Source organism: Apteryx mantelli, chromosome 8, assembly GCF_036417845.1.
Source record: "Apteryx mantelli isolate bAptMan1 chromosome 8, bAptMan1.hap1, whole genome shotgun sequence".
NCBI classification, from domain to species: domain Eukaryota; kingdom Metazoa; phylum Chordata; class Aves; order Apterygiformes; family Apterygidae; genus Apteryx; species Apteryx mantelli.
Genome location: NC_089985.1, coordinates 31,813,505 through 31,841,391, shown reverse-complemented (window position 1 = coordinate 31,841,391; position 27,887 = coordinate 31,813,505). Strand labels below are relative to the sequence as shown.

Genomic DNA, 27,887 nt, shown 5'->3' with positions numbered 1-27,887 from the left:
TACCCAAAACAAAACAAGAAAATAGGGCTGGAAAGCACTTGGGATCCATCTCTGTGTCCTAGTCTGGGAGCTAGTCTGGGAGCAGTAGGGCTGCAGCCTGAGAGATCTGATGCCTTCTTGTTCTTGTAATGTCCTACAGATGTGTTTTCCTCATTTACACAAATGAAGTGTTGTGCTAACCTAGATTCTTCATCTCCAGGGCTGTCTCTTACTGTAGTGTATCTTCAATTTTGAGATAGAATTTCAGTCTTCAATATCACTACTGTTTCCATGAAAAATACTTCTTTATTTAATCTGTACCTTAGGGACTTCATTTAAAACATTCTGTACACAGAAAGCCTTAGCTCATGTCTTAAGTGCTGTCATGGGAGTACTTGGAGATATTGCTGCATGTTTGGCAGTGAGCGTGCAGGCAGATTGACTCATTGATTAAACCCACCTTCTGTGCACATAAAAAAACAAAATAAAAAGGCAATGTGCATATTACGTGAGCTTCTTTCAAGAAGAATTTTCTTTCATCTACTTTCAGACAAATGTAGTACCCTAGGAATACAATACCAGTCTGTTTTCTTTTGTTCCACTTTTCTCCTGTCATCCCTCCCCCCCCTTTTGTGAAATTACTTGATTTTGTTACAATAGGCAAAATGATGGCTTTTGTCTTTTAGCATCCTTTGTGTTGTGTTGAACAGTGGCTTAGCAGAAAGGAAAAGTATTTAGTTGGCTTTCTCTATATGTAATGCAGTTATCCAAAAGGATTGTTTTAGGAATGCTGTGCACAAAACAATAGAAGAGAGTCCATATGTGTTGTGTATAATATGTTACAGAAGGACTATATGAAATGCCTTACCTCTGGACTACAGTATGTTTTTTGGATCAAAATACAAATGTAGAAAACTTAAAATACACTTCTAATTTAGCATGGTGTCTAAAACATTAAGGAAGGTTTTAATGCAGATTTAATGTTCTTACTCACAGTTTTCCTTCTCCAATAACAGTCAGTGCAATGGAATAAGCATCTGTCTTTTGACGTCAATTCTCTTTGTGTTACTAAATGCATGTGAGAGGCTTTTGTGTTGGTTGGACCCCTGAATTTTCTCATATAAGCAGTGGATTTCAGAGGGTACCGATTTGTTACATTGGACTGTAGCTACCCTAGGTTTATCCACAGAACAGGAATGTGTCCCCGTGAAGTTCTTGTAATGGGAAGCGTGTGTTTAATGTCTGGATGACCCACAGTGGCTGTGTAATCTGGATATTAGTTTTGTCCGATCTATCAAGGAGGCTAAGATTGGAGACTGAGGCTGCAGTTCCGTTTCCCTCTTCCTGTCCAGAATTCTTTCTCCCCTACAGTCTGACACGACTGAAAGCACTTTGAGTAACCGCTTGAAAGGAGCAAAAACATGTCCAGTGCAGTTTTGCTCGCTCTTGTCTAGGAGGGCAGGTACTACAGATTGAGTGAAGAATAATCTACCTGGCTGCCAGAAACAGAGCCTCGCAACATCTGAACATTGTTGACATTTGTCAGAAAGCATTTTGTGGTGGAAATGTTCAGCATTGTACCAGTAGGGTGGACTCAATTAGCATCCTTCATATTTGCAGCTTCTGGGGAAACTTCTCCAACCACTAGCAATGACTTTGGGAGTGATTCAGCTTTCATGATAAGGCCAGATATGCAGTCTTGAAAATACACTTCCTTAAGTCTGTTCATGTCTCCTGTATTGCTCATTGAAGCCTCTCCAACTAGAAATGCTTATAGGAAGTGTAACCCTTGGCTGACAAGACTTTGTGCTGAAGTTCACCTAGAAGCACATCTTGGCTCTGGAGACAGTGCGTCTGGCCAACAGGAATAATCCTAAACGTATTGGACCAGCATGTCCGCTTCCTAGCCACAGAATTGGAATCTCATCTGGGGCAATCTCGGAAATTGAATTGTTATGCCAAATCTTACTTGGTAATTGTATTTCCTGGTAGCAGCTGTATATTATCTTTTAGTGAAAACACTTCCCAGTATTATTTTCTAGCAGCACTTGGCTTTACCAAGAGGTTGCTTATTGCTTGACACAGCAGCTAAGAAGTTTTCCAGGAATTTAGGTCACTAGAGATGTGTTCTATGAATCTATTTTCCAGAGTTTGAAAACTGAGATTCTTGACACAATATTTAAATGGTTTCAGCATGTTGCTTGTAAACTCATTAATACTGTTTTTATCAGTGTATCTGGTTTCTCTTTCCCAGGGTAATAAATTCTAAATGCATAGGGGTTTATAAATATATTTTTAGGTCCTGCTTTTTTTATGAAATCACGATATTGAGCTTTGTTTTAATTTCTGATTTAAAATTAGAAATAATACAGCTATTTCCCAGTAGCAAATCTAGATGTCTTACTCTTGGAAACTTGAGTCAGTGTGTCTTTTCTGCCTTAAGTGTAGCTTCACAAAGTTAATAAATATGTTTCCATTGAGACTTCCTTTGAACAAAACCAGCTGGCAGAGAAAGTTAAGTTCTGCTAGTCTTTTGGTGACAGTGATGTCTTCCCTGTTTGTTGAAAACGAGATAATAAATTTAATTTTGACAAAATTCTCAAATTCTTAACTGCATTTATATTTTAGAATTAAATGAAATACAGTGAAAAACTCTTCTTGAAAAATACTGTTTTGTTACACACACAAAGTGTGTGTGAAATGTTTGAATCAGATTTTTGGGGAGCATGTCCAGATTTTAGGGTATATATTTAATTTCTGGACAAGGGGAAAGTCACCTGGGAGCTGTGTATTGGTCAGTTAACTCTGTAAAATAATCACCCCTTCAATTTTGAAATTTCTGCTGTCCAGGTGCAATTTGGCTTGTAACATCCTACATAAAGAAGGTTTGCTCTAATTCAGGTATTTGTTAGCTGTGTTGACAAAGAAGTTTTGTCTCTATAGCAAACACTGCTTCCTAATTTGTCAGGAATGCAATATACCTTTACTAGAGGAAGTGTGATATAGAGATGAAAGCAATAGCATTTATATTTACTTAGCCTTAATTTTTAGTTGAATGAAAATACTGCAGTACTGTGTTAACTTTGTATTTTTAGTATGTTTCATAAAGGAGAAATAACATTTTCAGGACTTCAACACTTGTGTAATAGTAGAACTGGAGATAAACATTTTAAAAGGAAAGATACCTTTTTTTTTCTTTTTAAATTTTTGCTTGTGAATAACTATTTACACCATGCTTTATAGCTAGAGACTGTCAAAATGCAAAAAAGGTAGAAAAAGATTTCTGCTTTGGAGGAGTCTCCATTTCTTAGTTTTAGGAAGCTTAATTTGTAAACTTGTTTACAAAATTATTCACATGTAATTGCTCTACAGAATGAAACTCGGAAGCAGCAGTGTTCTGTGTAGGTGGGATAGCTAGAAACACCCCCTCTTCCCCCCACCGAACACCTTGTGGTGCTCCATTGTTCTGCACTGAACTAGAGGAATTGCATTTGTACCATCTCTTCCTTAAAAATGAGCATATATAATTTGGGGACGCTATTATTTGAGGTGAGAGCAGGCAACAGTTAAAGTACAAGTCCTGCTTCTTTTTTGTTTATTTAAAAAAAAAAAAAAAAAAGATTTCCACAGCTCAGCTTATGCAAAGGACCTTACCTATATTATTTTTCTTGGGCTGCTTGTAATTTACCAGTCAGCTGATAGACAAGAGAACAGTGAGGATCATTCATTTCTTCAAAAGCAGCTTAGCTTAACTAGCACTACATATCTCTTGCATCATTTTGTTTCTAAATTCAGAAGTGTTTGCAAATATAAAAGGTCCTTTTCCTTCAAACTGATCTCTGCAAGATTCACCTGTCACATTAAATGAAATCATGCGTTTCTATCAATTCTACCATTTCCTTCAATTGTTCTGTTATTAAGTGTATTGCACATTCTTTGTCACTAGGCAGAAATATGAAGGGTGGCAGTCATTAATATTAACAGCAGGAATCTGAGCATCGTGCAGTGTAGGTAACTTCTGTGAAATCTGTGTATATAAGATATTATAAAAATTTGCTTCAATCCAAATGTTGAAAATGCCGGTGTGGGGAAGGGAGGGATGTATGCTGCACATATGTGCCCTCATATTCCTGAGTGGGTAGGAATGGGACAGGAAGAAACATCTTTATACTTAATCAGCAGAATGCAGAAGGGAAGTAATTTGCTATTTATACAAACATGCAAACCAACACTGGATTGCTTGGCTTAGATATCTTGAACCAGAGAGAACTCTCAGAATATCCCTTTTTGTATAAATCATTATATGCTGGCCTTTGCTTATAATCAACTTAGTAACTCTATCTTCAATTTGAGTTGTCTCCTGTGCTTTCTTTTAACTGCTAATTCAAAATGTACTGTAGTGTAAGCACATGACTGTTTTGTGCTGAGACTTTTAAATAATGAAGCTTGAGGTATGCAGTATCTGTGAGGCTGATTTTTTTTTTTTTTTTTTTCCCTTCTTCCTTTCTTGGTACAGCCAGTACTTTTTATTATCCTACAGTTTCTTTATTAAAAAGAAAAAAAAAAAGAGGGGGGGGAAAAAAAGCCCAAACCACTTTTCTTTTCTTGTTTCTTGTAGGTTTATGGGTGTCTGTGTGCATCAAGGACAGCTGCACGCACTTACTGAGGTAAGACTATTTCATGATATACATGCTCAATATGAAGCTGTTCTTGGGCCAGATTCTGTAATCACTGTTCATCTTGAGTGATAGTTTTGTTTTGATTTTTTTATGACTAGCCAATTAATCACATGCTACTTGCTCTGCAATAGAAAGATTGCAGAATCAGGCCTCAGAATTGTACTTCATTCATAGTCTTTGTACATCTTTTCTTCTCATAAGTGCTTATTAGGATGAAAAAAAATCACAGAAGCAACCTAAAATTCTCACATTCTAATTGAGAAATGTAGATTACCATTAAGCTGCCCCTAACTAATATTTTTTCAGTGACATTGCACTGTATTTAAATCTTACTTATTTATCTTATCTTTATTTATACTCTGGGTGCATGCACATTTCACAGATGAATCAGGGATGTTTTGGCTGGGTGATATTAGTGTATTCAATCCCTACCATCTCCTTTTCTAGGATATTATCAAGATTAAAGCCTAATTAGGTTCCCAGAAGGAAATTATTGTATTGATCCTACACCCTGGCTAGGATCTAGGTAGCAAATGAGAAACTGGGCTTTCAGCTCGTGTGAGTCTTAGACCAAGTTTCACGGGATTGTGTGTTTAATCCCTTATAAACTGCTCAGGAAAAAACAAGAAGGGAGTGTTTCTTTGTTAATAGTAGTTTCACCTGTTTTGAGTCAAAATCAATAAAACATTCATCCTGCTTTTTCAGTTTGAGTACAGATTGAGGGGAAACTCTCATGTTTTGTAAACTTGCAATTAATATTTCCAACAGTTTCTATCTTGTAGAACTGCACCATTAAAAGATTAACCCTCCCCCCACCCCAATAAAAAACAAGTGGTAACATGTATTTTACTAATTAGCAATTAAAACTGGTTGCTGGCATGCATTCCAAGAGCTATTATAAAATGAGAAAATTTGATAGGTATATACCTACAAGAATGCATAGTGTTTAATTTTCAGGATGCTGTGTCGCCGTTGTTTTCTATAACTTTCATATGCAACTCTGAAACTTAGGTGTGCACACGTGGGCAGTGAATTTCTTTGCTTTTTGGGGAGACAGTTCTACAATTACAATTCTAGCTGGTGTTAGAATGATGCAGACTAGTTCACAGTGGCTTTATTTGTATTGTAAGAGGAAAAGCAAAGAAAGACACTTTCAGAAAGACCAAGATACAGCATGTGTGTGAGGAGATGCTGGATATGAGAGGGACAGTTTGCTTGTGGTTTTTTTTTTCCTCTTTTCTTTTCTTTTTTTCCTGTGCTCAGTAGAGGAAATGGTTGTAAGATTTGGCATTATGTGGCAGAATGAGTCCGTTGGGCAGGCTCTGCTAACATTAGTGCCAGGTTTTTTTGGTCCACTGATCAATTAAAACAGGGAGATTAAAGGCCCTTTTAGTCACTAAACGTGTCCTAGAAGAGATGAAGCTTCATAAAGCTTCAGTCTACAAATCTTGGCATATCCTCCTGATAGTGTGTTGTTTTTTTCTTCTTCCCATTGCTTGCCATTTAAACATCCCTCTCTACCCAGAAACCCAAGAAACTGAAACCTTATCACAGATGCTTCCTCATGGAGAACTAACTTTGAAGCTGCTTGCTTTCTTCAGCTCTCTTTGAGTTCTTGGCAAGCAAAATAAATCTATGAAAGACTTCAAAGAATAACTTCTCATAGTTATAATTCAGAATAACACAAGAGATTCCTGAAACATTATCTTGAGACCAAAGAGGAAAAGTCTTACACTAAAGAAAGTCACTACAAAATTTTGAGAAACAGAATAGCTTAGTGGCATGTTATAAAAGTACATGCATTGTTTATGCTTTTCTTGTGTGGACCAACATGAACATTTAATGCCTTCAGTAGGGGAGAAACTGCTACTTAAGGCCATCATACATAGCTGTTGTAGGGAATCCACACACTGTTTTGTATAATATAGTAGCTGTTCTTTGGTTTTACAGAGCTTTTAAATGTTAAGAGCTGCTTATGTTCCAAGGGGTGGAATTAGTTGTATTTACTGCCAACAGTAGTGGCATTTTTCTACTTGAGCTATGTGAACAGTGGATGTTGTTGAGTTCAGATGACCTCTGGAGCTTAGAGAAGGAGGCTGAAATGGCTGGCTGAAGGAATTACTAGTAAGATGTATGTGGTGAGTCACCAGTTCAAATATAGCCCAGGAGGATAAGCAAAATTAGCTTATGGCTTTTTTCAGCTTGTGGTCCAAAAAGGTGGTCTCCTCCTAGTTTCTGACGAACGTGTCCCTGCTCCACGCAATTGATTCTAGCCTGTCATTAGCGCTATCAGGACTTCTGCCAGGGTTTCACTTGTTCGGAGATCAAACTTTATTGTTTCAAAGGCCGATTGCTCAATAGGTCTCTGAGTCACTACAAGGAGAATCCTTCCTCGCACTAGCCTATGCTGGACCTGTTCTGAAATGAGTCTAATTATTACTTGTTGACATGGGATATGCATAGTAAGGAAATAATTTCTGCTTTGACTGAGAGCAGTTGATGATATCCCTAAGTAAAAGGGATACAATGTGACTTAAGTAATGACTGAGGAGGTGGAGGTAAATTGTGTTTATTTGTACATATATGTTTCCATGGCATAAGAAATTGAGATCTTGTGGTAAATGTACAGCCCTTTACTATTGGAAGGCAGAGTCAGAAGTGTTAAAGATGTCCTTTCTTACCTATTTAAACACATGGAAGGCTAAGCATACCGAAACACGCAGAGCAGGTTTTTTGCTTGAGGAAGATGTTGCTAGTTTGTAGGCCTTGTTTTTTTTTTCCCTTTTGGCAGCATTTTACATTGTTTTAATTGTTCCCTGTCTAAGTGGCTTTTGTTCTTGAAAGTGTTAGTCAAGAAACAGTTTCTGTTTGTTTTGTTTTGGTTTTGCTTTTTGAAAAGAAGAATGGAGTTGTTTAATTAGACTGTACCAGGACTTTGGCCCTGTTCTGAATCCACAATCTTACTAGCTTTGAAAGTCCAGTATCGTTTTTGAAGTTCTACTCATACCAGAAGCGATGACGTGTACCTCTTCTGCACTACTTCATTATCTATCCTTAGAATCACAGAATGGTTTAGGCTGGAAGGGACCTCTATCCTTGCAAACACATAGTTAAGAAACATTTAGGGGAAGTGAAGCAGATGTTTAAATAGATGCACAGCTCAGATGAGCTGGTGGTCTTTAGACTGTCTTACTAATATTGAGCTGATGGGCACAGACTTGCTGTGCTCACCTTCTGTAAAACCAGGAACTGTGTATTCTTTTCTCAGTATTCAGCTCTAATCTGTGGCTTGTGGTTCGATTCTGTAGCTACTTGAGTCTGCAGTGCTTCCTGCTGAAGTTGTATGCCTCTCCAACCTAATTCCAGTCTCTCCACAAATCTCTCTATATTTTCTGACCACCTTCCTAACAACTTTCTGTTAGCTTCCATTTCTTAATCTCCTTGCACACAGCATCCTTGAACTTGGAGAAGCTTGCCCAGAAGTACAGTCTCTGGTGTCAATTAGTTATTGCATGAGCTGCTACTGAGCATTCAGAGACCAGAAATGAGCAGCTACCAGGAGGCTACCAAACAGGATACACTCCCGGGGACATAAAGTTGTGAGCCAGTTACTGTGGAGCAGCCACTGCTTAATAGCAATAGCGTATGATCTTACACATGCCCATTTACCATGGAATGGATGCATGAGCAAGAACCCAGGCAAACAAATTTCTTTGTGGGCTACATGGTGAATAGATCTGTGCTATTACGCTGAAGCACATAATTCAGCACATAGTCTAGCATGTAACAGCCACTTGACTTTTTGCCAGTCTTAAACTATTTGTCGAACTCTGTTAAACAGGTTTATGCAAATTTCTGAGAGAGGTCAGGCTAAAATCTTGGTATAATTAGATAGATATATATGCACAACGTGAGTCATACACCTTGATAATTCCTTCTTGAAGGAAGTGGAAGCCTTGATACCCTTGTGTATAGAAAATGAGTAGGGAAGAGTTATTAGGTGTTGACTGGGATACCTTGAAATTGCGATGCTTCATGAGCAATAGCTAATTGTTACCATGGAAGTTTTACAGCTATTAATCTGACTGGATGATAGCAAAAAAAGTGCACAAATACTCTGCCACAATCTGAAGCTGTAGTTGTACAGGGCTCAGTGTAGGATCTGACATGCATTGGAGCTTTCTCAGGCAGAGGGGCAGGGCCACAGCAGTGTGGTAGGAACATGCAGCCAGTGATGGAGGGATGGACAATACTGTTTCAGCCAGCAGCCTGATCTGCTCTTTCTGCCTAACCTACATCTCCATCAGTCTTTCAGTGTTTCTTCTTCTTACTGTACTAACCAGTCAGTCCCTCTGATTCCATCCCAAGTGTAATGCACTGTCTTGTGTGGTATTAGGTATTTCATGAGTCCCAGAAGGCCCTTGGGCAGCCTTAGTTTTAAGGTGCTGTGTATGCAGCATTTAAACAAGTGTGAGATAACTGTAAGGGACAAGCCAGTCGTTCTGCACACCTGGCTCCTTCGGTGGCTTTCCTGCGGACTGGGAATTCCATCTCCACATCCAGGCAGTTCTCTATATCAACTGCTTCACCTACTGTGCCTTGCAGGTGTTGTGCGTGGAGGAGTGTTGAAGCCTGAAATGTTTCCTGCATGCTCAGAGTGCCGCTGTCTGCAGTAACGCAGGCTGACAACCTGTGGTATGGACAATAGGGTGTTAGGGCAGACGTATGTGCCAAGGAGTGTTAGAAGAAAAGTATCTTGACTGCTGCTTTGGCTTTTGTAAAGAGAATTCAACAGAATTCTATGAACTCATGCATAGTTTCAGCTCAGTTTTTTTTTTTATAGCTGTGTCGTAAATGCCAGGAAAAAGTTTACTACGGAAATCCTTTCAGACATGTTAATTTTCATCTCGGGCAAGAGAATTGCTATTGGACCGTTCTGACATGTTGCACTGGAATGGCTTACTGAATTTAACACTGCTGTTTTTACCATCAGCCACAATTTATTGTTTTGAGAAAAGAAGGCTGTTATGTACCAGTTTGGAAAAGAAAGCTCCCCCCGCACTCCTAAAGCTCTCCTTGATGAAAGATTCAATGGCTTATGGAGAGTCTTTTTTCTTACATTTTTCCATGATGACTGAAAAATCTTCCTTCTCTTTTCCTCCCAACAGCACTAATTTAGGTAAACTATAAATGCAATTAGTGGAGTTTCAGCCCTTTATTTATAGGTCTTTTAGTCCTGGAGATAGCACCAACTGGGAATAAAAAATGTTAAAAAAAAGCTTACAATTCTCAGAGTTAGTTACAACTGAGCTGAACTATCCTTTTAAAGGGGAAGGGGAAAAAATAAATTCTTTAACAGGCAAGACACTTCTAACCTATGGCTTTCACAAGCAGAGTTTATAGTTAATAATCTTTTTACTGAAGCATGTTCCCATTCCTTCCCTCTTTTTTCCTCCTGTCAGTTCTTAGGTACTCTTCTAGGGAGAGCTTTTGGCGCTGAAGTGGGGAAAACCAGATAGACATCACTCAGGTCTCTTATTCTAAACCTTTACACTACATCAAATAACAGACATGGCTTTCCTTCCAGAACGCAATTTTGTACACTTTTGAGAGTTGTAAAAAGCTCAGGAACACTCTTTCTTCCCTGTCTCCTCCCCACTATCACCTATAGCACATGGGAATCCCTGTTGTTATCCCATGAGTGGGATTCATACTGGTTGAATAAATTTAGCATTACTCCAGTAGCACTGCAAATATTTAAGTTGGTTTTGGTGATCACAACAGGCTAGCCTGTTAATCCTAGAAAACTTACTGTCTTTAGTGTTGTAGTTGCTATTGCTAGTCATTCTGCAAACATTTCATACCTGTAATGGGAGCAATTCCTTGGCAATATTACCTCTTTTCCAGCTTGCGCTTAGTTCCTTGATAAGGTGGCTCTGACAGTGGTCCTCCAAAAGAGAGAACAGCTGTAGTGCTCAGTCGATTAGCCTGAATGTTAAGATAACTGAAGAGAAGATGAAAATTATGTAAAAGGTAGCACTGAGTAGAAAATTAAAAGAAATAAAGGGAATCTAAACTTCATGCTTTTAGAAACATAGTGGTACTTGTCTGTTGGATACTACCATCCAATTTCTAGCAAAAGCAAATATATGGTATTGGTAGGGAAGTCCTTTATTTCATATAATATTAAATGTTTAGGTATTACCATTTTTTAAATTTCTTCACCCTCCCTAAGAGTAATGTAGTTATTTCTTCCTTTTAAAAGCTTTATGCTTATGATGACAAAGTTGCTCCTTCTTCACCAAATGCACTCCTGTTTTAGTGAACGTTTTCTTTTCATTTTGGAAGTCTTCTCTTTAAAAAGATCCAAGTGCATAGGAAAGAGGCCTCTTGATGTATTTTTGCATATATTCCATACAGTTATTTTCAGTAACTCCCAAATCCATTTGCGATAGAGGAATCTGGTATTGACAGGCGTTCTTTGCAAATAATGGACAAATTTTTGTTACTTCATACATGCTACTCAGTTTTTTTCATTGCTGAGCATGTGTACAGCCAAGCCATACTAATAAAAGGCTTCCAGATCAGCTTATATTCCTTGACATCTTGTGCTTTTCATTAGCCAAAAAAGCTTCATTTTCTACCCTGGCGTATTGAAATCTTCTTGAAATCTAGGCACTTTATATAGTCTTTCTCACAGTAGTATCTAAAAAAGAAAACTCCAGAAGATGAACAAAAAAATGGGGGGAGTGGGAAGCTTTAAAGATGTTTTGATCCTCTGTCTTCCTTCAGATTTGGTCCAAAAATTAGTTTATCTCATTTGCATACATAAAACAACTTTCTTGAGAGTACTGAAGGCCTTGGGCAGTATGATAGCTATTTGCTTTATGGTGTTGTGGATCCTTGCTGCTGCTGTGATCTTCTGGAGGAATGAAACGAGCAACTGTGTGAACTTGCTTTTAGACTTTTTTGCTGGCAGCTCTGAGACTATATCTATTGATCCTAAACATGTTTGTTTTAAGGGAATGAGTCTTGATATGGAGCAATGCAAGAAGATCGAATTTCCTTCGAAACAGCTTTGACAAAAAAATTAGTATGCTATGATGACAAATTTCAGCTGACCTAAATTTTTAGATGCCTTCCAGCTCTAGGATGCTGTGGAAGGATTGCTGTTTAAACTTTGTAAGAACTTTAAGTATGTGAAAATTCTGCAGATTAAATTGATCCTTATGATCTTTGAGCCAATGAATAGCATGACCTGTGAATTAATACTGTAATAAATCTCTGTTTGTATGCCTTATTCTTTTTTTTTCCCCCCCTACTTTAGATTTTTTTCATAGCGTTCTGTGTAGCTAAAACTTAATTTCATGTGCTTCCTTGTGTGAGTAGGAAGATAAGTAGTTCTTACAGTGGTACTGTACTGAGGGCAGTGCTGGAATGTGTAATGTGTGCAGGCAATCTGGGCCTTTCCAGTTATAAACCCCGAGTACCAGAAGGACAAATTTAGCCTTGCCAAGAAGTATTTCAGAGGCATCAGGTCCTCTGTTAAACTGTGGTTACCTTGTACTGCTCCTAGTATGGATTTCAGTATTACAGCTAAATATATTCAGTCCTAGGAAGGTGCACTTTGATAAAAAGAACGGTGGTATAAAACTGGAGAACCTCTTATTTCCTCCCCCCTTTTGTTGTTTTGTTGTTCAATGCAGGTCTGGAAGTCCAGCCAGCGCACATCTGTGTTATTTCCTCTGTTAATTTGGTTGCTTGGGTTCATTACCTTTTCCCTTACAGGAGTTATTAAGAGACCAGTCTTGCGTATGCTTGCTTCAGGGTCAAGGGAAAGCCGTTCATCTGGACTCTAGGGGTTTAACCTGTAGAGGAGAGTAATGGTAACCTTGTCTGATGCAGCAGCAGTTGCACTCTCCCTTAATGACTGGGGTCTGTGCAAGAAACTCACTTTAGGGTCTGAAGAGAATAAGAGTGATGGCAGCACAAGTAGGGGTTAAACATAGCAGGAAAGGTGTTTGGAGGACTAGACTAGTCTGTAATGTCTAAGGTGAGTTAAGTCATTCCATTTCATTGCAACTGTTTTTTTCCAGCACTAAAATAGAACAAATGCATTACATAGGATGTCCGTGAGGACTGTTCGCTGTCTGCATAGTGCTTTATGTTTCTCTTCTTGAAATAAAGCATTCATTATCTCACCACAGAAAAAGCACCACAAATTAACAGATCCTTTGGAATATCTTGTTAATTCTCCCATCGTCCTTTTTAAATGTATAGAACTGCGGAGTGCCTTACTTATTACTTTGGGGAATAGAGTTACAGAGAAAGTGAACCTGCAAGACAAAACATCTCTGTTACTGTGTACCTCTTTACTGGCACATGTGAGTATCAGCTCAGTCTGTTGGGGTTTGAAAAAAAAAAAAATACAGAATGCGTACAGAAAGATAAATTTGCTATGTTCTCTACTTTGTGCATGGACACCAGCATTAACATAGGAAGAACAGAAAGTGTCACCTTCATTGTCATTCAGCAGTTGTCTTGCTGAAAGGATACACACATAGGCAATAGGGACTTTTCTTAGAGCCAAAAAGTTAGGAAGCTTCTGTTTATATTCTAAGATGAATGTGTTTATAAACATGGCAAACCAAGTCTCTAGCAATATCTTTTTGAAACTCTAAAGACTCTAAATCTTTAAAGCCCTAAGTCTTAGGATGTGCTTCAGATTTCTTGTATCAAAGTATCATTTTAAACTTTTGCTGGAATAATTGTGACATTTTAGAAAAACAGATATCTATAAATTTGAATATTAGGTATTGTATGTATATATTGTATATATTTTAGTAGCTTTGTCCAGGGCTATGTGTAAACCTTGTGCTTTATCATGTTCCTGTGCAGTTTGCAAAATCATTTCTAGTACACCTGTGATTCTCCTAAAATGCAATTAAAAATCTTTCTTACAATTTTTTTTTTCAGTGCTAACACCTTCCTTCATCTCTTTTGGTCACAATAGAATTTAAAAAATCTAAAATACATATCAACACTTGAGCCACATTTGGATTTAGTTCTGCATTCCTCACAGCGTATGGACCATCAGTTTCAGTTTTGCTTTAACACTTCACTCAGGCTCTAAGTTTAATTTATAAAGAGTTGCTGAGAGTGCATTCAGCCAATATAGATTGATGTTTGATAACCAGATCTACTTCATCCTTCCTCTGTGCTATACAAGGCATCATACTATTGCATCTTCAAAGTCTGATCCTTTTTCCAACAGATTCATTCTGTTAAGAGGAGTACAGCACATCTCTCTTCCACTTGAGAGATCCACTTATGAAAGGCTTAATATATCTGATGTTTCCCAGGTTGCAAAATTGAAGAGACCCATTCCTCTGCCATTACTGGAACACACTGATCCTTGTCAAGAAGCATGGGTAAATTCTATAGGCAGGTGTGCACTCATGTAGTATTAATTGGAGAGTGCTAAATTAGCCATCTCTACTGACGTTTTTGGGGGTCTGTGCTAACTACGTTTTTGGGAAAGGACTCATGAAAATTGGGGGGTGGTGGTGGAAATGAACATATTTCCAGTGATGAGACTGTCTGGATTATCAACCCTAAGAAGACTGAATGAGGTTTAGAAGGATGTTGAGTACCATTTTGCTGTTTTATCAGCTAAAGACATCTCATTGTGGACTGATCAAATAATTCCTGAGGCACATGTATCAAGCCTAGATGGCTGGTTATTCCAACAGCCACTTAAGAATTGCAGATGCTGGTAAACATCGTTGTACCTAGTACATGAGATTAGAGTAAGGCTTCTGAAAGGTAGAAGTAAACCTGACTGGTCTGTATGCACCAGTGGATGCAAAATTAAATCTGAACAAGGTACATGTAATAAGTAAATTAGACCGTTCAAAGTAGAACAGTAGATCAGTAGAACTAAAAAGTGTATAGACAAGGGGAGGTAGCGTAGGTATTTAGAAAACTTGATACTGTTTAAACCTTATGCTATAACTTTAAGACTTCATGAATTATTTTGTAACACACATAAAAGCACAGCCTGTCTAAGACAGTGAAGTTATTTCACAGAAGTTAAGACAAAGTACATATTCTTTACTTTGTTTGTATTATTTTCCTTGGGAACCAAATATTTTTGTGAATTGGTTAAAAGGAAAAAAGACTTCAGTCCTAAACACAGCTTGATATGCTTCGCTTACCAAAAAAGTCCATTTAAAATCACACAAGGGGGCCTGGCTTTAAATGACAGGAGGCAGGAAATTTAGTGTTCTGGCTGAAATTCCATCTCTAGTTCATACTCCTGCACGCTGATGTTGTGGCATATGTGGTATGTTTGACCCTTTAGTTCTCTCTCCAGCAAAATGGATGCAGGCCTCCGCAGGAATTTCACCTGAGACTGTCTGATTTGTAGCATTGCCAGTTCCACGTCTTTAAGTATCTAAAGTCACGCTCCTGAAACACATGAAAAGGACTTTATTTAAGTTAGATCTTCTTTCCAGTCTTTTCTCCATCTCATGGCTATTTACTTTTTGCTCACTGAAAGCAAGCCATCTTGTCCGACTGCAGCGATCAGAGACCCAGGGCTTCAGGAAAACCCCTGAACAATGGAGGATTTTTAAACTTAATGTTGGGGTTGGTTACACCAAGTTAGGCACCACCCCATGGTATGCAGGGTTCCCTGTGGCATATCTTCGTTTGGGTAGGAAGATAAATGCTGCTGTACCTGTCACAACCGTGATTCTGAGGACAAGAGGAAGCTTTAGTTACTGCATTTGTAATGCAGTATTTGTATTTTCCTGTGCTAGTGTGCTTGCTCTGGTTTGACCAATCCTCCAAGATGCATCTTTTTAAAGGCAGTAATTTCCTGTCGTCTAGATGTGCAGAATTAGAATAATAAGTAGCAAAGGTTCAGGTGGGTCCTTGCATTACAGAAGGGTTGAACTGACTCTTAAAAAGCTGCAGTAAAGCGTTGAGTTGTGGGAAACGGAAAGCTAGCAGAAGTGTTGACCTGCGGGGATGTGAGCTGGCCGCCTAGGCTCCATCTCAGAACGGAAGTGCTGGTGTATCAGTTAGCGAAAAGCCTGCTGTGGGTTGGTGGTGACCAGGTAAATTAAGTACATTGGGGCCAGCTCTCTAGAGCATGTCTGTGCTTTCACCAAAAGGAGACAAGCAGTGAAAACCTGCGTAAGCACAGCCCTGAGCTCAAAGGCCCAGGGAGGCTGCCAGACTCATTTGCAGGATCTGGCTTGGCAAGGAGAGAAGGGTGGGTTGTCACAGAGAAGAAAGTACAGAAGTAAAACTATAATCAGAGGCTCTAAAGAAATGTTCATCTAAAGACAGAAGCTGAGACTCTGAAAATGTGAGTCTAACTTCAGGCACTCAGTCTATATTTATGCCTGCAGGTGGTAGGCTCTGAGGAGCGATGAGCAACCGGTTGTTTCAGTGAGAACTTCTGGATGTGCAAGCTTTCAGATTCTAGCTGTTTCCTTAAATGCCTGTGCATGTTTTTAAGAGCCCATAGTTAAGCTTCCACTTTTTTTTTCTTTTAATCTTAGCAATACAGAATATATGTTTGGTTTGATTCATTTTCCCCTTCTCTTTAGGAGGATAATTGACTTGTTTCATTACCTCTGAGCCTGTGATGGTGCCTGAGGAACACTTTTTTTTTTTTCCCCATTGAGGCAGATGTATTTAAATATGCTATGTTCTGCGGCAGGCTTGCTAAATATCTTGCCAATGGTAACCTCTTCCTCCTTTTTAGAATGTCACAAGGAAAAAAGAAAGTAAGATAAGCAGATAAACGTTGACTGCAAACAACCAACTACATTGTCTCATTCCTCTTTCCCTTCCTGCATGCATACACACATGCAGGTGGGATGGTGTTTTTAATATGCATGTATATATGTGTGTATATATCCGTTACATGTATGTGTATATATCAGTGTTTTGACACTAATTGTAAGCCTGCTGGGCCTTTTGCCATTGTCTCAAGCAAAAAAGAAAAACATTCTTAACTCTGACTCCTGCATCTCTTTGCTTTTGCTTCCTGATATCCTGGAAATGTGTCTAGCTTAATAGGACCGAGAAGATGCAAGCTTCTTAATAGTTAAGATATGGGGGAAGAGAGGGGAGGAGAACTGAATGATGCCTTAAGGATGATGCCAAGTCTTACAGTCTTTTGCCTGGGATTTTTCCATATATACTTTCCAGTAACTTGTGTTTGTTTGTAATGCTTTCTGTTCCGCCCTCCTCCTCCCTGACCCCAGGAAACATACACTTGAATTAACAAGTGTTTTGTAGTTTCGCTTCCTTCATTTTGTTTTAACTATCAGCCATCAGAACAATTCAGAAACTGAGTTGTACTAGAAAATTCCTTTAATGCTTGCTTTTGCACAACACTATTAATAGAGGATTGTGATGCGTTTTATAATTGTCAATACAGTGTCTGAGCACCCTCAAATGTAAAGGGACATTAGGGCACAGTTGAAGTGTTCAGGCTTCGAAAAACTCTCAGGAGCTACTCAAAAACTGTACTCCTTGTACAGAATTTGGGCACACTTTGTACTAGGAGAGATCCTTGTGTGCTATAACTCTTGCACTGAATAGATCCTTATACCTATTTTACAGATTTTAAAAAAATGAAGCAAAGAAGTTATTTATATGGAATCTTGTGGGCCTATAATCCATGGGTCGCTAGTGCTGGTATCTTTGTGGGGAGAGTGAGGAAAAAGTTTATTTAAGTAAGAGACTCTTTGCCAGGGGCTACAGCTTGCTTCTAGGCAGACCTTTGAGTGTATAGTTTGTGTTCAAAATGCTGTCGTTACGGATAGAGCCTTCTGCTCGGGAACAGAAGTTTTATTGTAGAGAGAGCCTGTTTCCCCTGCCTGTACCAGCAACAGGGTACTTTGTCTCTTCTGTGCCTGTGCGGTAATTATGTCATTGCTAGTTTGCCATATCCCGGGTTTTTATTTGCACTGTAGCTTAGACTAGGCTCTGCTTAGAATCCAAAGGTTTGTGACTTAAGATTATAAATGTAGCTTTTGTTAGGACTTCTTTGCTTTCTGTTTTTACTGCTAATATAATTACAGAAAAATGGTTATCAAGGTCAGTCTGCACAGATATACTGGGAAAGTTTTCTGGTTCCAACAAAATAAACTTATTTCCTGAATTATTTCAAACCTGAGTATGAATAAGTGAATGTCCATAAACCTTATTTCATAGACACAAGTTGCAATAGTGTGTTGATGCTGTGTGCCTGCAGTTGAAGTCTTATTTATAGTGATGTGTTTCTAGGTTTTAGGCAAGTAAATGAACATTAAATTTTCATTGAATGGAGTGACAGGAAAGGGATAAACTCAGCTTGCTGACCATAAGAGCTGTTGATGTAGAGAATTAAAGGAAAACAAATATTGCCATATTCTTTTCCATGCCTGCACTTAATGTTTGAAATGCGACAAATGGTTTTTGTTACAGCTCCTTCCTGAATACTGCATGTTAATTCTTGTTTGCCCTTATAAATTAAACTGTGCCTATACGTGCCTTTTTCAAGGGAGGAGATGGAGAATCAATCAGTGCTGCCACTGACTTGGTAGAAGAAATGAAGGTAGATCTCTGGCTTTTGGTCCTGAGTCCCGATGACTAACCAAGCTGCGGTGATTGCATCAGGATGTTTGGCCTGTCTTCTATGAATAGCTGAAACTTTCAAAATAAGATTATTTTAATCCTCTAATAGTTAATACTTTTAAAGAAAAAAAATCAATTTTTATTACAACACCAAGATGTTTGTAGTGACTTGAAAGCAGAAGAGACATTTACTTTACCTTACAGTTCTGTTTTCAACAATCTAGAAGCAGGAAAAAAATGTGGCCTTGAGAGGAAGATTTTGGCTTTTTTTCCTGTCCTTTCAATCAGGCTATTTTTGCTAGTCACTTGAGCCCTTCTGGGCTCTTGTTTAAAAAAAAAAAGAAAAAAGTTTGAGCTTTGTTCTGAAACACGCTTGCTTCATCTGCATGTTCTGGCTGTTTCAGTACTTGTGGTTTTCTCCCTGGCAACATCGGTTCACCTGCTGTCCAAAAATGTATGTGTACAGCCCAAATCAAACATCCAACTTGTTCTATTTTAATATTTAATTTATTTTGTTTGGTGCTGTCAGGGTGTTAGGTGTTTAATGGAAATGGAAGGTTACTTATTAGGGTGAGGCCGTTTTGCAGGTTTCTAAACCGTGTATTTCTTAACAAGCAGAGGTCTATGAGCTAACTTTAAAAACAAATTTAATCAAGTAGTCAAGCTCAGTGTATCAGTTTGTAGTGTCTGTTATTGTAGTTTTGGACACATTGATCCTGTCTTACTTTTCCAGTCCTGTACAGTTGAAGGTAATGAAAACAGCTGGGGAAACCAGGAAATTTCCAGTCCTACCACTATAGCTAATGGTGCCTGTTGTGGCAGAAGGGTTGACTTGTTGTCTTGCAGCCAGAAGCCTCCAAAATAGTCATTTAGAGACTGCTGAGTGTGACAGATGTCAGTTTAAACATAACAGAACTGAAGATTGGGTTGTGTCCTCCTGAAATGAGCTGTTAAAACTTTTTTTTTCTCTTTAGTTCTGCAGAAAGCTGTGTGTGTGAAAAGATCTCTATGTTCTTTTATTAGGCATGAGAGTTGTCTTTTTGCTTCCAGCATTAGAAATGATACAAATATGCAAGCTCTATGCCTTTTGACACTGCCAAAGGTTTGCTTCAGTGCATTCGTTGCTGCTGTCTGTACTGTTATTATTGTGCTTGCCAGGTCTCCCTTTAGAGTCAAACTACATAGTCTGGCTTTTGTTTTGACATCTCGCTATTTCTCCATGCTGGAGATAAGTCACGCATTCTAGTTTCTCTTTCCTCCTGCTCCTCTGGTTTCTTCACTCGGCTACACCAATTCATTCATCCTGTGCTATCTCAAAATGTTTGTCTTGCAGTGTCCCAGCTCCCTAGAGCTCTGACTCTTTGCTTATCTCTTTTGGTCTGTCATCCTAAATGTGCTCTCAAACACCTACGTTTCTTAACCACTTAATGCGTTGCCTCTGGCAACATTAGAGCTACCAAATAGGGGAGTCTTGTGGTTTTTTTAATGGGAAGCAAGTGACATTTCAAGCTAGAATAAATAGTAGGCCAACTTTTCTTTTTTTTTTTGCTTTTCTGGGCAGTATCTGGCAACTTATTTATATTAGACCTACATATTGAAATAGCATTGGTTTTCAAAACAGCACTGTAAGCTGTTCACAGTTCCTTTTTGTCTTCCCCCTCAGACGTGGTGATATTTGGGGTCATTATGTTTCTGAGCGCTAACTGCTGGAATCAAGTGATTCTGATGCATCTTTTCCCTAAAAGCTTCTAGTTCTTGTATTAGTGTGTTCAGGCCTTTATTTGGAATTTTGAAGGCTAAAATCTGCAAGCTTAAGTTCTGCATTAATCTCTTGAAATTAAATATGTAAGTTACATATAAGTACCATTATAGGCAGAACCTCATTCCATTTTTCTTGTGTTTGGGTCTGATAATGTGACTGCAGGTGTCCTGCAAGGAAGCAGTTTTCTCCCTAGTATAACATAGCACATTTCCCCGTGCCCTGTCTGTTGTGTGGGAAAGGGTTATACTCCTGCTTTAAGCATTTTGTAGTGTAAAGCTACAATATCAGAAGCCTGTCTGAGAATCTCTGATCTAGAGAGCATCTATGCTTGGCTGAGCTTCTGGGTGACTAGTCCTTCAAAGAGGCTACTGACCTCTTTCTTCATAAGGTTTGGGAGACCTTCAAGAAGAGATGTAACAAATAGGGTTTTGCTGATCAGTCTAGGAACAAAAGCATGAGTTGCTCTTACCGTGAATAAATTTGTATGAAAACATTATTTTTGTGAGCTAAAATGACAGGGTCTTTTAAGCCAATGCTCAATTTGCAGTGCTGTGTCATAGTAAATGCAAAAGTAAACAACCTAAAACAGTTAATTTTAGACTCTGGCAACCAGATAAACTGACTATTCATCTTCTGTTACGTGACAGAAAGCTAGCAACAGGAATAATGGGTAGCTGTTTCACTGCAACCTGATGATACAGGATTTGAAAAGGTCTGAACACTGCTCCTTTTAGCTGCGAGGTCTCTATGAAATGTAGTGTCCTTTGCTCTTGTTCTTGTCTGATCAGATCTCTCCTCCAATTGCTTGTACACTTATGTAATGTCTGTTGTTGTTGTACTCTAATAACACTTTCAGAAGATGTGCATGCTGTAACCTTACTGGTTTTATCTGAAAACACCGGCACTGAAATGCTTCAGAGGCAAAATAAAATCTAGTATTCTGTTAGGGAAAGGTGCTCTTATTATCCTTTAGGATATTCTTAGCCCACAGAGCTGATTTCTGCTATCAGCAGGGTAAACAAAGTATTGAGAACAAGCATTTTTCTTTCAGTTGCACTGGCAAATAGGAAATAATGTTTGTAAATTTGTGTTTGCACCAAAAAGGCATTGTTAAAGGACTCGGAAAAAACAGGCCATCAGGCTGGCTGTTTTGCATTATCAGCCTGAATGACCGGAAGAATTGGATTATTTACGTGACACTGAGGGAACACTGAGCTCTGCATGGTATTTGCCTTAAAAATTAAGGACTCTTCATGCAAATATTATGTGCTGGCAAGCAGAAGTCTGAGGTCAACTGGAATCTTAAAGGTGCCTATAGGAAAATCTTAGTCTTTGTTCACCTGATGATTTACCTGCTGTGCTTTGTAGAACTACACTAGAAATTAGAGCCAAAACCAGAACTCACATCTCTAATAAATTAGGTCTGAACACTTGCCAGGTGACAGATTCTGCTAGGAGGCCTAGTGGGTTTTGTGTATGTGCTAGAGTGAGGTTTGATTCTTACTCTTGCAGCTCGTGTTAGCCTACAAGATTTCTCTTAGGACAGGTGAGTTAAGTGGAGGGGTTGGAGGCACGCTGCATCTTACGTGTGTGTGCGGCTGTTGCTTTTTGCCCAGCCCATGCTGGAATCTGGTCCTTGTGGTTAATATGGGTGAGCTGCCCTGCAAGTTAATTTGACTGGAAGAATGCTTAAGGAATAGATATATTAGATGCATTTAACTAGTGTGAGAAATAGATCAAATCAATAGGCTACTTTATTGAGAAGGAAAGTGTGAGCATACTCAAAATAGCAGCTAACTACTGTTGTCACATTTCAGTATGTATTTCAGTACACTTACAGATTGCTTGTTTTTTTTAAATAAGCATTTCTGGAGCAATTACCATTGTTTTATGGCCTGAACCAAAATCTCAAAGCAGTTTAGCAATTCCCTTCCCCCTTGTGTTCTCTTGCCAGTTAATTCAAGTGTGGTTGTGCAATGTGTAGGCTCTGTTGCCCTGTCAGAAAGGTGAAATGGTCTGAGATAACTTGAGCAGTGTCACTTTACAATTGGGGTTATTGAGCTGGGTGCTCCTGTTCCTTCTGTTACGGGTTGTCAGTATTGCTCTGTTTTGAACATAACTGGATGAGAAGTACTGCTCACGCTGTTGCAGGGATGTTGGAAATATGTATGAAATTAATGTAGATATCTCTTACCGTTCTCTTTCTTAAGCATGCTAGCATCTTGTGATTAAATAAACAAATAATACTGAGCGATGTTTTTTCTTGAGCTCTCTATAAGGTCATCTAGCTCCCTTAGGGGTTCAAACAAAAGCAAAGAGAAAGAAAGATCAAAGTTGGAAAAGCTCAAAGTAGCATTGATGCCAACATTAAGTGAGATTGGCTGCGGCCCTTTAGCTGAGTCTTGAAAACCTCCAAGGATGGAGATTGCGTAGCCTCCCAGTAACCTGTTCCAGAGCTGCTCCACTCTTCTGACACACAAACACCTAGAGTCAGAGCTAGGTTGTTTTGGATCTCTGGCTTGAACCAACCTGTAATTTCTAGTTTCTAGTGGTGTGAGCAACCAATCAATACCCCCTCAAACTGCAGTGCCTTGGCATATAGCAGTCCTAAGCATTTTAGCATTTATCACTAGTTTGTTAAATCTTATTTAACTTGATTTTTGGCAAGAGGCTATTAGCCGTTTTATTTTGCAAAATTATATGCACTAAGCACAAACTTCTGAGTAGTTAAACTATCTTGACTTTAGCACAGAAGAAAATAGTTTGATAGAAAATGACACTATTTAAAAACAGGACACTGTGTTTTAAAATGTCAGTCAGATTACTCTCTAGAGTTCAAGAGTTTTCCTTGTCTAAATGTAAAATACAAGTACTTTTTGCCTATTTGGTTTAGAAGTGGCCAGTACAATGAGGAAGCATTCTCTTTCTCTGTGCCTTGTTTTGAAATCCTTTCCTGTATACCGTTGCACTCGTTCTCCACTGTTAATGTCTAATGCAAAAAATATGAAAGAATGTCTTCAAGTGGTCACAAGAAATTGATAAATATTGGAGATTTTTGTAGACCCAAACTCCTTGTACGAGATTGCTTCATTTGGTATGAGAAGGTAGTTGATACTGGCTTTCAAGGTGACCCGGACTGGAGCTAATTGTGAGTCGTCTTTGAAGAACACTTGAGTGCAAGGGAGTAACTTTTCGTCTCACCCTTTGCCTTGATTGTTGCTCAAGTACAAAAGACAGACGGAGAGCACACTGTGATCAGGCCAAAGGTTCATATATAAAAGGAGAAAAGCAAATGCTGAGGGAGAGAACGCTTTGTGCTCTCTGTCTCCACGTGCTGCACGTGTATTTCCCGACTGGTCCAGCAAGGGCAATGAAAGTGGTTGACTAATCTTCTCCGAGGGAGGAGAGAGAGATCACATTCTGGACTACCTCTAAAATGTTTTGCTATGCCTAGGCTTGGATGAGCCCAGTTCCCAAGGGATGTACAGGGTAGCCAAGGAAAGTTGTAGAGCCCCACGCTACTTTGTGATGCCCCCTCCTGGTAAGCTTTGTGACAGTTAAAATTTTGTGCATAATCTACCCCAAATGCTTAGCTCTGTTAACTAGTTACCTGTGAAACTTGCATATCTGCTGAAAAAAGTTTTCAAAATTAACTGCTGAGCTCAGAAAGAGACAGGATCTGACTGTAAGGATGAAGCTGTCTTTGTAGACCATCCAGGAGGTGAGCCCTGGCTCCCAGGCTGCTTGTACCAGCCTCTGCACCCTTTCCTGGCTAGCATGGTCTGAAGAGACTGGCTACACCCACACTGCATGGCATGTGGTTCACCTTTCCCTTGTGCCCCTGAGACACAAAACTCTGCAAGATACAACTGAGTTCAAAGTTTCTGAAATAACAATACCTGCATTTACAGTTTTTATTTTAACATGTTTTGTCCTGGTGAATGGCACAGGAAAGCACAAAGCCTCTTGAAAGAGTGTTAGAGAATTGTCTTGTGCAGGGCGTCAAAGTTGGTGCAGCCTGCCTCAGTCTTACCTACTTGGACCAGGCTTGGGAGCAAATTATCCTGTCTACCTCAGCCACGTTTCCCTTCTGGAGCGGACTAGTTCTTTTGCATTGTGGCTTATGAAGGACCTGGGGCTGGGAGTGAAATAAGAAGCTACTCAAATACAGCGTAGTTGCTATTGTGGTCTATACACAAAGAGTAAGCCCAATATTGTTGTAATGATTTTTTTTGAGAAGCAGTGGAGCTGCTGTGTCTTAACCTCAAGTTATGTTACTTAGGATCGTTTGGTTGCTGCTTTGTTTCACTGTTTCTTGTAGCTGCTTCTCAATTTTACGTTTAATGTAAGCTACTTCTCATGAAGGCTACCATTTGATGGAGTTGGTGTAGTACTGAACACAGTGGGAAACAGATTGCTGACTGGGACTTCTAGATACAGTAGTGAAAAAGAATAATTTACAATAATATATTGTAATATTTTTCTTTGATGCTGTTGTAATTTAGGAAAGTGGTATCTGGAGCCTTGATCAGGCTCCATGCCCTAGGCCTGATACTCAGCCTTCTCTTTGACTTCTTATTGTGCCTGAGAACATGCTCTTCATCCTTTTTGCCTTGTTTTCTCCACACTGAAATGAGAGGGTGATATTGTATTGTAATCATTTCTGAAGAGTCTGTCACTGCTGTATTTGAATACCATAGTTAATGCAGTGGTGGCTATCATATGCATCTTTAACATGAATGCATTGGGAGGGGTGAGGAAGGGGCACATCTTCAGCCTCTCTTGATCTGCAAACATCCCTCTTGGCTAACCCTTAAGAAAAAGTTTTTTTTTTTTTTTTTTTTTAATGTGTAACTGAGGTAAGGACTCTTGTGTCACAATGAATTTTACATTCCTGATAATAAGTTAAAAAAATTAATTACAATGTTGTTTTGTCTTTTCAGTACATCAACTATGGTAACCTGGAACAGCTATTAGACAGTAACCAGCATCTGCCCTGGACAGTGAGGGTGAAACTGGCACATGACATTGCTATGGGAATCAGTTATCTTCACTATAAAGGCATTTTCCACCGGGACCTTACATCCAAGGTACCATTTCTAGAATGAAGGGAGCTTTTGAATGGAGGTACTCTAATTGGTTCTTTGGTTCTTCCCCCTCCTTCCGTCGGATAAGTGCTGTTATATAAAATGTGGTCTCAGGCATTGTGAGAAAAAAACCTGAAATACAGTTTATAGGATTAAAACTTTCCTCACAACGTGTTGAGTAGTTTGTGCAGAAGCCTAAGAAATAACTATGCTGAAGGGAGGTAATTTCTTAAGTGAGTTCAGACTAAGGTTTCTCAGAGAGCAGCTACAGAGTTTTTAGTTCTGAATTATGGTTCAATAATGTATTTAAATCCCTGGATAATTAAACATACAATCTAACATTTGGAACAGAACAATCATATAAAGATCCTGAGTTGAGGAGATTATTATAAACACACTTTAGAATGTCCTTGTTGTTTTTTCCCTACACATTTCACAAACATTACTCAATAGGAAGAGTGGCCTTTCGTTACTAATTCAGCATTAAGCGTTGTCCACAGTCTAGTTTTATATTTCTTTCCTTCATAAAGTCAGTAAGTTTACTTAAAATTTTTGGTGCTCTTAGAGGGCTTGAAAAGAGGAAGAGTTGGATAGGAAAGAAGGAATCTATATGGAGACTGGAGAAAAGGAATCTTGTATAGGGAGGGGAAGAACTGTATAAGAAGAAACAGGGTCTCTGGTCTGGTTTAGGATTCCTGTTCTTGAACAGCTTAATTCAGCTATGTATTTTTTTTTTTTAATATCATATTGTGCAAATTAACTTCCATGTGATGAAAAATCAAAACTGCACTGATAAATTTCTTGAATACTCATGTTGAAATGAAGGTTTCATTTTTTACTTTTCTAAAGTATTTAATAAGTTGCTAGCAGTCTGTTGAGCTTTTTTCCTGGTTGTTTTCATAATTGCATCACAGAAACTGGGATCTCTCCGTGATTTAAGAGTCCAGGCAGGTTGTCTGTATCATTTGTGAATGCCAACATTTACCTTTTTGTGAATCTATAAGCTATCCTCTGGAATGCTATTTCAGTGTCAGAATTTTCCATGGACGTGGGTTTGTCTGAACTGCTTTGGTGACTGCTTACGTGGATTTAGTTGGCTGAAGCAGTTAACTAATTCACACTCAGCTCTGTGAACAAATTACCCTAGTATTCACACTGTATCTTGCCATCCATCACAATGTGTGACAAGGGCTTTGCTGTCCTGCCTATCTGCTGCTGTCTTTACTTGAGCTCATGAGCTAGTTTAAGCTCGTTCAGGACCTGTCACATGGAAGTACTCCAAAAATGCTCTTGGGAAGACTTCATAATGTCACTTCAGGCAAAACCCTTCAGAAAAACCTACCTTAGCCTAAGAGGAACTTTTTTTTTAAATTAAAAATAGTTTTAAAAAATAGGAACTCAGCTCAATATGTTGGCAAATGTGGGTGATTACTAGTCTTTCATCCAGTTTTAGTTGAGTAATAGTCCTGCTAATTTTCCCTCTGCAATATCAGTTTAATAGCCTTCTGTAATGCATGTTATAAGCTCTCTCAGTGTAGTGTTAAACAAATGAAGGACATGCATTTAGCCTAGAAAAAAAACATTTAACTAGCAGGTAAAAGAAATATGTCAGGAAAGTGTAAAACATTTCCTTGGAGGTCCTTTCAAATGCAAAGTGCTGAATTCTGCAGGTAAAAATATCAACTTTGTGAAAAATGCCCAGACTTGGAGTCATGTCAGTTTGACATGATGTGCTCAGAAAGCCTCCTTACAGTCACCTTAGAGTATATGGATAAGATATGCGTAAAAGTAGCTGAAAATATAACTTAATATTCCCCCTTTTTTCAATTCATGATAAATTTTAGTGCATTCAAAAGACTAGGGAAGCACAGTTAGGGCAAGGAACCAAAGTAACTAAGGAGAACTCTGTGCTTGCAGCATATATCATAACATGTACTGTGGTGGCTAGTCATATGAAAATCCATTTCCTGAGTCCTCTGTGAATGCCCTTGTTCGGAGCTTTGCATAATTTTATGCCATTCTTAGGAACTGCCCTACCAGTGCTTCAATGTTATCTATTGTTGAATGGTCTAAGTCATTGTTTAGAAAATGCACCCGCGGGGAGGAGTATATGGTTTTAGTGCAACAGCAAACTCCTCTGTGACCATGGGAAGTAGTAAAGATTATTTAAAAAAATAAAGAATTAACTATGAGTTATCTTTGAATTGCTCTTAGCACTAAAGGTCATAAAGGTAAAGTGTGTCTGTGGGTCACACTGGAAGCTGCCAGGGTGAGTTTGACATGTCAGCTCTATTCTAAGTAGAGCTGTATTCTAAGTAGCTGGCTGTACTTAATAATTTCCAGCTCCTTGATTTTTGAGGTGTTGTATGCACTCAGTACTTCTCTGTTATTTTCTATGGAGGTGATGTGGATGAAACCTTAAATGCCCAGGTATTTGTGAATTTTAATAGTATGTTGTTATATTGGTGAAATATACTTTAAATTGAAATCTACTCTTGGACAAATGACTTCTTTTGTGCAAATGGTTGCCCTCCTCCTGGCTAACTTTTAAAGAAGTCCCATTGTTCTGAATAGCCCACTGCAAAATATCCTTCTAATATCAATTTCACTATAAAAATTATTCTGGGTGTATTCACCCCTCCTTTCTGCCTTTCTCCCTATTTCTGGCAAACCTCTAATTCCTGTAGCTTCCTCTAGCAGATGACATTGTAAATGCTTGAAGTTTATTCCAGCAGTTAC

The 27,887-nt window shown here is 38.7% G+C and overlaps 1 protein-coding gene across 5 annotated transcripts in view; it reads left to right on the top strand.

Annotated features, from left to right (window-relative positions):
* TESK2 (testis associated actin remodelling kinase 2) overlaps positions 1-27,887 on the top strand; it is an 80,817-nt gene that overhangs the window by 31,758 nt on the left and 21,172 nt on the right. For 3 of the 5 annotated variants that reach the window (XM_067301131.1, XM_067301130.1, XM_067301133.1), the window contains 2 exons: positions 4,598-4,646; positions 25,005-25,151. In XM_067301131.1, the coding sequence (XP_067157232.1) occupies positions 4,598-4,646; positions 25,005-25,151 (196 nt within the window). The remainder of the gene's footprint in view (positions 1-4,597; positions 4,647-25,004; positions 25,152-27,887) is intronic. The other 2 variants (XM_067301134.1, XM_067301132.1) reach the window with 1 other exon arrangement.